This window comes from Phocoena sinus, chromosome 17 (genome assembly GCF_008692025.1).
Source record: "Phocoena sinus isolate mPhoSin1 chromosome 17, mPhoSin1.pri, whole genome shotgun sequence".
NCBI classification, from domain to species: Eukaryota; Metazoa; Chordata; class Mammalia; order Artiodactyla; family Phocoenidae; genus Phocoena; species Phocoena sinus.
The window spans coordinates 59,753,595-59,765,674 of NC_045779.1; the positions used below are offsets into that span (position 1 = coordinate 59,753,595).

At 38.9% G+C, this 12,080-nt stretch overlaps 1 protein-coding gene across 1 annotated transcript in view; it reads left to right on the forward strand.

The window, feature by feature from the left end:
* The window catches only part of COLEC10 (collectin subfamily member 10), a 162,318-nt gene that overhangs the window by 47,246 nt on the left and 102,992 nt on the right, over positions 1-12,080 (forward strand). The window contains exon 3 of the mRNA XM_032610432.1: positions 5,647-5,772. Coding sequence (XP_032466323.1) covers positions 5,736-5,772 — 37 coding nt within the window. The 5' untranslated portion in view covers positions 5,647-5,735. The remainder of the gene's footprint in view (positions 1-5,646; positions 5,773-12,080) is intronic.

Genomic DNA, 12,080 nt, shown 5'->3' on the forward strand with positions numbered 1-12,080 from the left:
ATCCAGAAAAAACCATAATTTAAAAAGACACATGCACCCCAATGTTCATTGCAGCACAGTTCACAATAGCCAAGACATGGACACAACCTGGTGATACATTGATTTTAGCCCTGTAAGACTCATTTTGAACTTGTGACCTCCAAAACCATATGATAATAAATTTGTGGGGTTTTTAAGCTACTAATTTGTGGTAATGTGTTACAGCAATGATAGGCAACTAATACAGACTTCATAGAATCATCAAATTTTATTTTATTTTTTTGATTGAGTGATATGAGGCTCAGAGACCTTGGCCATTCATTTATTCACTCATTCAACAAAAATTTATTGAGCTGCTAACATCTGCCAGGCACGGTGAGCAATAGACATACATGATCCATGCAATGCCTTTCTGAACCCTTCTCCCAGGACCCTGGGCATCAGAATCTGGAGTGGAGAGACCCCCCAGAGGAAAGATGTTTGGAGCTGATGAATACTGATGGCGGTAGGCCTGATCCCCAGAGATGCACTGTTTCCATTCCTTCCAGGGCCTTGGTAGTTTGCTTTTCTTTTGATTTTTTGAACTGCCCAGGACTTAACAAATTCCTTCATTTACACAAGTTGGCTAGAGTGAGTTTCTGTGGCTGTTACGCCAACCCTAATAAATTATCTAAATAAATAGTCAGCTGATAGTGACCTCTGATCATGTCAAAGGTCTGTGACGGTGTTTTAGACCAACAATTTATTTTTAACAAGCTCATTTGATTCCACAGAAATAGTCTTCAGGTCATCAGCCCACTGATGTTTCATCCCCAACAAGCTAAGTCCGCATCTTAATCTCAGCATCTGGGAAACATTTTTCTCTGTCTACGTGGAAAGAAAAATGTGAACCACATACTGAATTTGCAGTTCTCTGATGTCTGAGCTGCTCCAGTGTGTTATGGAAAGAATAAATATGAATTTCATAATAATTCCATGAATATTATCTACCACCAGCAAATAAGAAAATTGCCATTGCTGGATAACTTCTAAAATACTAGCCATGGAAGGGATGATGGCTGATGTTTAATGTCTTAAATAAGTAGCTATCATCCTCCTCAAGGAACAGCAAGTTCTTCCAATAAAGAGAAAGGATAAGTCAGAGAGCAGAGGTACTGCCTACAGGGACTCAGACTATAAGGTTAAGCTTAATGATTTCAAGCACAGACCCTTGAAGAATCTGGTCCTAGACACCCTGAGAATTAACTGTGTCTCCCCTAACAGAGCTTGCCAGACTCCAGTGATAGCAAGAGTCAACAGATTGGTTAAGTGATCACACTTGAAGCCAGGCTTCACCATTTGATTTTCTTGATCAACTCATTAACCTTGTTAAACCTCAAGATCCTTGTGTAGCACTGAGTCACTTTCTACAGCAGAGATGAGCACAGCATACTAAATCAGCTACACCTCAACAAAAAAAGTGGGACCAATAATAGCATCTTTGTTCTAGATGAATTATAAGGTTTATATGAAATAATATGTGGATGAAAGTCATAGAGATGTTCACAAATAGTCTGGTTCTCTTCTCTTCTGGGTTAAGACTGAACTTTCTCACCCCTTGTGGAGTGAGGGTGATGACCAAGTGACTCATTTGGCCAATGACATATAAGCAAAACTGACACATGGCATTTCTGGGAGGAGCCCTTTAAGAGCCAGGATTAGATTCACTGGCTCGTTGTCTTCTTCAGCAACGTCAGAGTTCAACATGGTGACTTCTGCATCCTGTGGGGTCCTAGCCTGAAGGTGATACGGTGCTCATCCACCAGAGGACCTGAAATAACCTTTGTTGTTTTAAGCCACTGATATATTTTGGAGCTGTTTGTATCTACCAAACAAACTAGACTGCTTGGAATCCCATGTAAAGCACTTAACACACAGTAACTTGTCAGGTTGGACGAGAGGTGAGGCCATGGGGGTAATTCATTTACTCATTTAACAAATGTTTACTATCACATCTAGATGCTATGCAGGGTGGATATCATGGTGAAGGAGGAGACAGAGTCCTTGCCTTCATGGAGTTCACAATTATTCTGAGGCTGCTACCCTTCCAAAACTGAGAAAAACAATCAGAAAAGTTTCACAGCCCTGCTGGAGAGAAAAAACCGTGAAGTTGGGCTGGTCAAAACTCTTCATACAAAGACAGAAGGGCAAAGAATAGTTATCCCTACCCAAGAACCAAAGATTGGTTGGGAACAGTGGATGTAACCTGGTTGATACTGGTTCTGGGCATGCCTGAAGGTGTGATTCCTGCCTGGCTGTGGCACCATTATCAATGCTTCTGCACTGAGTTCCCTGACCCAACATGTCATGACTGCACCCAACAAAATGGCCCTCTTTCATGGAACCCATGCCCTGTTCACTCCACTCACATGAACTCACACTCTGCCTAGCCTCCACCATCCCACTAGACCAAAATAAAATTGAATGTTTCCCAGAGCCTGATTTACCATACATACACTCTGGCTGTATCAGACCCACCTGAACTATAGCCTTTAGGGTAGGTTTCAGAAGAAGCTGAGAAGCAACAAATCAAAAGGCTATTTACTTTCCTCCCTTTCTGGAAACGAATGGCATTTGGTCAAGCATGGTGGTGATCCTCACTGGGTTCCTGGCAGCGGACCTGAGCTCTGTGATGTGGACGCCTGGTCCCACCAAGGTGGGAAGGCAGAGGTCCCTGTTGCAGTTCTGCCTGCTCCCACATGAGAAGGAGTGTTGGCAGTTCAGCACTTTGAAGGTCAAGGAAGAACACCCTTTCATATTGAATCTAACAGTCAGCACCTTGGGCTCAGCAGAGATGCCCCAGTTCTGGCCACTACCTAGCAGAGTGTTCTTCTGGGCATCTCACAGAGAGAGGGAGAGGAAGGACTCTAAGGTAGCTGTTGATGAGCTTCTTCTTTATGCCCAGGAGTGGTTTGAAATGAAACATACAGTTTTTCTGTGTTGTTGGAGTAGCTTAATCAGAATTGATGACGTCAGGAATAAAAACATCGTCTTGAGGTTCATGTTGCTTCATTAGGAATCTTGGCCCTGCCGCTTACAAGTTGTGTGATCTTGAGTAAATTGTTTGGTCTCTCTGAACCCGTTTTCTTACCTGTAAAATGGTAATATTAACATCTTATAGGTGGTGTTCAAAGAATTAAATAATATGTGTTAAGCAGTGTCTGGGGCATGGTGGACTCTTATTATGTGTTCATGCCTTTTCCTTTTTCCTTCTAAAGCAGGTATGACTAAGTACTTCTTTTTGCTCTTCTATCTGTGGGAGAAAGCATTATGCATCTTTGAGGGTTACAATGCCCTTTCCATTGCATCCATCATATATTTCTTTATCCTCCCAATAATGTTATGTGTAAGAACTATAATGATGCTCATTTTATAGATAAAGAAAGTGGAGTGCAAAGAGATTAAGCAACTTGATCAATGATCACAAAGATAGTACTTGTCACAGGTATGACTTGCACTCGAGTATTAGACCCAAAACTCCTTCTCTTTATAGTCCTTGATTTTTCTTTGAGATTTGCATGGAGTCTGACTTTGTTGTGGCCAAAGATTAAGCCATGTTTAGCACTATCTCTGTCTGCTGGTCTTTACATTTCCATTGTTATCCGAAACAACTTGATATAAGATCAACCTTGGGCATGTTGAGCCTTCATCGGGGAAGGGGCAGTTGCGTAAGTGTTAGGTTGAGTGTGTAGGACTGGAACACCACATTTTCATCTCCGTAGGATCTCAGACTGGCAATCAGAAAGGGAAAGAAGGTGTGCCTGCTATCTTTTCATCCCTTCCCCCAAGCCCCACCCCCATCCTGGGGATGCTGATCTTCACGGACTACATCCCTCTTTGCAGGGTCACCTGGGAATGGTTGGGTTTCTCTACCAAAGATGATAGCTTGTCTCAAGCTATCATTCTCTTCTCCTGAGTTTCATTAATCATGCCATCTCCTCATTTTCGAGGGCCTATGAGGGTCAAGTTCTCAGGGTACTGCACAGCAGTGTAAATAATGCCTTATCAAACCTTCCTAAATTTAGCCCAATATTCTGATGGGACCCTGAGTGACAATAAGTAATTCCAAATGGTACCAGGAAAATGTACCCTAGGTAGATGAGGGCTGTCACTAATCGGTTTCCTTATCCATCACCAAACCAAAGTCCTCAGTCACACAGTGTCCTTTTGGGACTCTTTTCCTCTTTCAAGGATACCATCGGTAGTAACTTTAATTTGGTTTTCCCAGTATAGAAAGTGTTGGGCTATGGTGATGTCACCATAGTAAGTACACCTGTTTCGGTACCTGGAGCCTTCTTTCCCTAGATACATCTATGACCTGCCTTTCACTTAATTCAATGTCATTTTGCTCCAACGTCATTTTTTTAGAGAGGTCTTTCTGGATCATGCCATCTAAAACAGCAGTTCCTTCATTGCTGTCTGCCTCCTTACTCTTCTTTATTTTTATTTTCAATATTGTTTTTTAACCACATAAAATATTATTATATAGCACATTTAATTGTCTGTTTTTCACCACTAAAATTAAAGCTCCATGGAGCAAAGACTGTCTACTTTGTTAGTGCAATATACATAAAATGACCTACTTGGTTAAATAAAGGGGAAGTTTGTTAGGACAAATGCAAGCTCTACAGAAAGAAGAAAAAAGAGAATGCAGATTTCCGCTAATAACTATTCTGTCATCATCGAGAAAAGCAGACCAAAGTACCATGTTCTGATCACTGCCGAGAGGTGTATCTTCCTTTAATTAAGATGAGAATTCCTTTAAGGACGTTTAGTTCCCTTTACTGCTCTCTCATCAAGCACCTTTCTATCACTAAGTCAGTTTTCTAATTGCCTTTTTCCTAGTAAAGACTGTGAATGAAGGGCTATGTGGCACAAACATTCTGATCACTAGAGTTGTTCATTCCCACTGTTCTCGGTATCTCCCTTAGTAATCAGTAAAGTTACGTTCCTGTTTATAAGGAAGCATCAGAGCTAAAACTTAGGTAAACTCACTAAACCAGGTTTATGAACCTGGAAAGCCAAGGTCTCAACTCTCCACTGTGATTTCCCTCCAATGGGTAGCAGCCGTGATGAAACACATCTGGAAAGGTTATCCAACCTTTACCCATGGCTCTCATCTGCTATCCAGGGAGGCATACAAATTTTGAGACTGGTTAGTTTCAAGTTCATATGGGCTTAGATGCAGCAATAGTGGATCTTCATAATTAACCTAAATGAGCTTAAGGTTTATAGTGTGTTACTGGTAGAAAAGGGAGGCATTGCTGTAGCACTGACCGCACAGTTTACTTTTAATGGACAGATTTTCATTTAGTGAACTGCAGCAAAACAAAACAAAAATGCTGCAGACATTTACCTCTCAGTAGCTACCTAATAAAGCTTAAACTGGCCAACTTCCATGCCCTTCAGGGTTCCAGAAATACAAACAGGAAGTTAACATTTCCATAGCAATAACAATTCTGTAATAAAAGCTGAGGAGAAACAATAAAACAGAAGGTCAGGATAAAAGCAATTTACATTTTATTAACATCCTAACACTACATCAAAATAAATTTTAAATATCAAAATAGAGTCAGAGTAAAATTAGAGTAACATTTGTGATCAAATGACTTTTTTTTTCATTTTTAGGCATGGTTTCCGTCTGGTCTTGTAGCAAGGCGCGAACTCATATAGCATCTCTAAATTCCCTCAACTTGTAAGTTCTGCTGTGTCATCCTATGGATAATTTTGACCAAGCAAGGCTCTCTATTTCAGGTATAAATGTTCTTTTCAAAGAAAAGATGATTCTCATATGATTCATTGTGTTGATCATTTGCTTATATTCACTCCATTATTGTGAGAAGCCATGCACAATAATGCGTGTAATGAAAACAGTGATTTTGGGGCTTCCCTGGTGGCGCAGTGGTTGAGAGTCCGCCTGCCGATGCAGGGGACACGGGTTCATGCCCCGGTCCGGGAAGATCTCACATGCCGCGGAGCGGCTGGGCCCGTGAGCCATGGCCACTGAGCCTGTGCGTCCGGAGCCTGTGCTCCGCAACAGGAGAGGCCACAACAGTGAGAGGCCCGTGTACCACAAAAAAAAACAACAACAAAAAAAAAAACAGTGATTTTAAGCAAGTCAGATGGATTCTTCAAATATCCCTAGTAAGCCAAGAGGATGACAGATTATCCTTTGGGAATGGGCATAGCCTGGAACTGGTAAATGTTCCTTGATTTCCCTGTGCTTGGACCTTTCCTTTCTAAACTATTAAACATTCTTTTCCTCTAACTATAGAAGATGGAGGTGGTTTTCTAAGACAGTGAGAAGATACTTTAACGTTATGTAGAGGAAGGATGAACTGAATGTCAAGGAGACAGAAAAGGGACATTCTTAGGTTGAGATGAGTAACCAGGAGATAATAAACCAGTGTAAAGGACAGAAGAGAGGGAAGAGGGGATTTAGGTCCATAAACTATGAATTTGTTATTGCAACCTTGAGCTGTGCAAGCTTCCATGGCCTTCTGTCCTTGTAAGATAATGGGCTTATAAAGAAGATTAAATTGCTAACAATTGGGACACTGATACAGAAAATTAGAATAACTTTCATGGTGATAGACTCTATTTTTCATAAATTATCTTTCATTGTTTAAGGAATACATATTCAGTTTCTTTAAATGGTGTAAATGCCTTAACAGTAGTTTCTAAGCCTTCCACTCCTTTAAAAATGTGTTGAGCATCAAGTAAGACCCAAGTAAATTCTCATCCAAAAATGACTTTTTACCCTTTTATTTTCTCACGTTTCCTCCTGTTACTGAAATGTGATTTTGACGTGGGACATTGACACTGATTTTGAATTAGTTGCAACCATGTACACTGCAGTTTACCCAGAATCCATAGAAAAATATCTCTTTATAAATCTACATCCTAGCCCTAGAATGTCCCCCCTTAATTGGGTTGACAAGTGTGTTTTAATATACTACAGTCCTGATGAGATAGAAGCATGATCTCCTCAATTTAAGTAAATGCAAGCCTGATAGCCAATGAAAGAGTAAGATGACTCCCTTTTGCCTCTAGCTGTGATAAATTTATGTATTCATACTTAAAAAAGACAAATTACTTTTCTTAACATAATCCTAAGGGGATTAATACTAGCAAATATTATGCCAATCTCAAAGTCCTGTAATTTTAGTGTACTGAGCACTTACAGGAAATTGTGTAAGAAATTGTTTAAATGGAATACTGCCCTCTTATGGTTACACAGATCCTTCTAGAGCCAAACAAAAATCATAGTCTTTAGTTAGGGCAGTTAATAGAGGGATTTAATTAGTGGAGAGATCCAAAAAATGTAACACAGACTTTGATTTTACACGCTACAAAATGGAGTTGTATGGAGGCAACTCATTCTAGGTTTATATATCTAGGTTTCACAGAGGCAAGGATAGAACCCAGTTCATTGCTTTTTCCATTCTAATGCATATTTGAATAGAATTATAAGTTCTGGTTTCATAATGCAGATATTTCAAGGGAAATTTCAAAACATCAATTTTAGCAAAGGATTTTGTTAATAAGATTCATTGTACTACATCAATATGATGTCAAAACTTTCCAAACGTTAGAGGACTTCAGCATCATATCAAATCAGAAAATTTGGAAAGTTTTCAAATATCAAACTAAAAAACTTCCAGTTTTCAGGACATTGTATTTATATTCTCCAAAAATCATTCTTATTTATCATCTGAGGAGTCACAGAACAAGTTGAATACATATATCTAACACGTGGCAGTCTGTCAAACACTGGATAAAAAAATTTTTTTTCCTAAAAACTTTCATATCTTCCAAGATAACCATTTGCATTTTTATTTGTTCCCAGGCTGTTGTTTTTATTTGAATCAGCTTTATTGAGGTATAATTTACATACAATAGAATGTATACATTTTAGTGTACAGTTGAATGAGTTTTGATAAATGCCTGTGCTCGTGTAGCCATCATCAGAATCAAGATATAGAACATATACATAGATATATAGAACATATATATCACCCAAGAAAGCTTCATTGTCCTTGATCTCAGTCGATCTCCCCATTCTGGCCCCAGGCAAACATTTCTGTCTTTTCTGTCTACTCTGTAAAGAATAGATTTGATCTATACAGACCTTCATATATAAGAAGTTATAAAGTAGATACTCTTCCATGTTTGGTTTCTTTCTTTCAGCATAATGGTTTGAGATTCATCATTGTTGTTTTGTACATCAGTAGCTTGCTCCTGTTTATGGCTGAGTTGCGTTCCATAGTATGGATGTACCACAATATTCATCTTCTCACTAGCTATTGGATATTTGGTTTGTTTCTAGTTTGGGGATTTTTATTAAAAAATACTGCTGTGAAAGTTCATGTAAAAGTCATAGTGTGGCCAGATGTTTTTATTTCTCATAGGTAAATACCTAGAAGTGCAGTTGTTGGCTCATATGATAAGTGTATTTTAACTTCAAGACACCACTAAATTGTCATCCAAAGTGGCTGTATGATCCTACATTTCCACCAGAAATGTATGAGAGTTCCAGTTGCTTCAAATTCTTGTCACAGCTTGATGGCATCAGTATTTGTGTGTGTGTGTGTGTGAATTTTAGAATTTTATTTATTTTTTTATACAGCAGGTTCTTATTAGTTATCCGTTTTATACATATTAGTGTATACATGTCAATGCCAATCTCCCAATTCATCCCACCACCACCACCCCTGCCACTTTCCCCCCTTGGTGTCCATACGTTTGTTCTCTACATCTGTGTCTATTTCTGCCCTGCAGACTGGTTCATCTGTACCATTTTAATAGGTTCCACATATATGCGTTAATATACGATATTTGTATTTCTCTTTCTGGCTTACTTCACTTGGTGTGACAGTCTCTAGATCTATCCACGTCTCTACAAATGACCCAATTTTGTTGCTTTTTATGGCTGAGTAATATTCCGTTGTATATATGCACCACAACTTCTTTATCCATTCGTCTGTCGATGGGCATTTAGGTTGCTTCCATGTCCTGGCTATTGTAAATAGTGCTGCAATGAGCATTGGGGTGCATGTGTCTTTTTGAATTATGATTTTCTCTGAGTATATGCCCAGTAGTGGGATTGCTGGGTCATATGGTAATTCTATTTTTAGTTTCTTAAGGAACCTCCATACTGTTCTGCATAGTGGGTGTATCAATTTACATTCCCATCAACAGCGCAAAAGGGTTTCCTTTTCTCCACACCCTCTCCAGCATTTGTTGCTTGTAGATTTTCTGATGCTGACCATTCTGACTGGTGTGAGGTGATACCTCATTGTAGTTTTGATTTGCATTTCTCTAATAATTAGTGATGTTGGGGGCTTTTCATGTGCTTCTTGGCCACCTGTATGTCTTCTTTGGAGAAATGTCTATTTAGGTCTTCTGCCCATTTTTGGATTGGGTTGTATGTTTTTTTTGTTTTTTTTTTTTTTTTTGCGGTACGCGGGCCTCTCACTGTTGCGGCCTCTCCCGTTGCGGAGCACAGGCTCCGGATGCGCAGGCTCAGCGGCCATGGCTCACGGGCCCAGCCGCTCCGCGGCATGTGGGATCTTCCCGGACTGGGGCACGAACCCGTGTCCCCTGCATCGGCAGGCGGACTCTCAACCGCTGCGCCACCAGGGAAGCCCTGTATGTTTTTTTAATATTGAGCTGCATGAGCTGTTTATATATTTTGGGGATTAATCCTTTGTCTGCTGATTCATTTGCAAATATTTTCTCCCATTCTGAAGGCTGTCTTTTCGTCTTGTTTGTAATTTCCTTTGCTTTGCAAAAGGTTTTAAGTTTCATTACGTCCCATGTGTTTATTTTTGTTTTTATTTCCATTACTCTATGAAGTGGATCAAAAAAGATCTTGCTGTGATTTATGTCAAAGAGTGTTCTTCCTATGTTTTCTTCTAAGAGTTTTAGAGTGTCCAGTCTTACATTTAGGTCTCTAATCCATTTTGAGTTTATTTTTTTGTATGGTGTTAGGGAGTGTTCTAATTTCATTCTTTCATATGAAGCTGTCCAGTTTTCCCAGCACCACTTATTGAAGAGGCTGTCTTTTCTCCATTGTATATCCTTGCCTCCTTTGTCATAGATTAGTTGACCATAGGTGTGTGGGTTTATCTATGGGCTTTCTATCCTGTGCCATTGATCTATATTTCTGTTTTTGTGCCAGTACCATATTGTCTTCATTACTGTAGCTTTGTAAATTGTCTGAAGTCAGGGAGTCTGATTCCTCCAACTCCGTTTTTTCCTCTCAAGACTGCTTTGGCTATTCGGGCTCTTTTGTGTTTCCATACAAATTTTAAGATTTTTTCTTCTAGTTCTGTAAAAAATGCCATTGGTAATTTGATAGGGATTGCAGTGAATCTGTAGATTGCTTTGGGTAGTATAGTCATTTTCAGTCCGTTGATTCTTCCAATCCAACAATATGGTATATCTCTCCATCTGTTTGTATCATGTTTAATTTCTTTCATCAGTGTCTTATAGTTTTCTGCATACAGGTCTGTTGTCTCCCTAGGTAGGTTTATACCTAGGTATTTTATTCTTTTTCTTGCAATGGTAAATGGGAGTGTTTTCTTAATTTCTCTTTCAGATGTTTCATCATTAGTGTATAGGAATGCAAGAGATTTCTGTGCATTGATTTTGTATCCTGCTACTTTACCAGATTGATTGCTTAGCTCTAGTAGTTTTCTGGTGGCATCTTTAGGATTCTCTATGTATAGTTTCATGTCATCTGCAAACAGTGACAGTTTTACATCTTCTTTTCCAATGTGTATTCCTTTTCTTTTTCCTCTCTGATTGCCATGGCTAGGACTTCCAAAACTATGTTGAATAACAGTGGCGAGAGTGGACATCCTTATGTTGTTCCTGATCTTAGACGAAATGGTTTCAGTTTTTCACCATTGACAATGATGTTTGCTGTGGGTTTGTCATATATGGCCTTTATTATGTTGAGGTAGGTTCCCTCTATGCCCACTTTCTGGAGAGTTTTTATCATAAATGGGTGTTGAATTTTGTCAAAAGCTTTTTCTGTATCTATTGAGATGACTATATGGTTTTTATTCTTCAATTTGTTAATATGGTGTATCACATTGATTGATTTGCATATATTGAAGAATCCTTGCCTCCCTGGGATAAATGCCTCTTGATTATGGTGTATGATCCTTTTAATGTGCTGTTGGATTCTGTTTGCTAGTATTTTGTTGAGGATTTTTGCACCTATATTCATCAGTGATATTGGCCTGTAGTTTTCTTTCTTTGTGGCATCTTTGTCTGGTTTTGGTATCAGGGTGATGGTGGCCTCGTAGAATGAGTTTGGGAGTGTTCCTCCCTCTGTTATATTTTGGAAGAGTTTGAGAAGGATAGGTGTTAGCTCGTCTCTAAATGTTTGATAGAATTCGCCTGTGAAGCCATCTGGTCCTGGACTTTGGTTTGCTGGAAGACTTTTAATCACAGTCTCAATTTCAGTGCTTGTGATTGGTCTGTTTATATTTTCTATTTCTTCCTGGTTCAGTCTCAGAGGGTTGTGCTTTTCTAAGAATTTGTCCATTTCTTCCAGGTTGTCCGTTTTATTGGCATATAGTTGCTTGTAGTAATCTCTCATGATCTTTTGTATTTCTGCAGTATCAGCTGTTATATCTCCTTTTTCATTTCTAATTCTATTGATGTGAGTCTTCTCCCTTTTTTTCTTGATGAGTCTGGCTAATGGTTTATCAATTTTGTTTATCTTCTCAAAGAACCAGCTTTTAGTTTTATTGATCTTTGCTATTGTTTTCTTTGTTTCTATTTCATTTATTTCTGCTCTGCTCTTTATGATTTCTTTCCTTCTACTAACTTTGCATTTTGTTTGTTGGTAAGGTTAGATTGTTTATTTGAGATTTCTCTTGTTTCTTGAGGTAGGCTTGTATTGCCATAAACTTCCCTCTTAGAACTGCTTTTATGTCATCCCATAGGTTTTGGATCATCGTGTTTTTGTTGTCATTTGTCTCTAGGTATTTTTTGATTTCCTCTTTGATTTCTTTAGTGATCTCTTGGTTATTTAGTAATATACT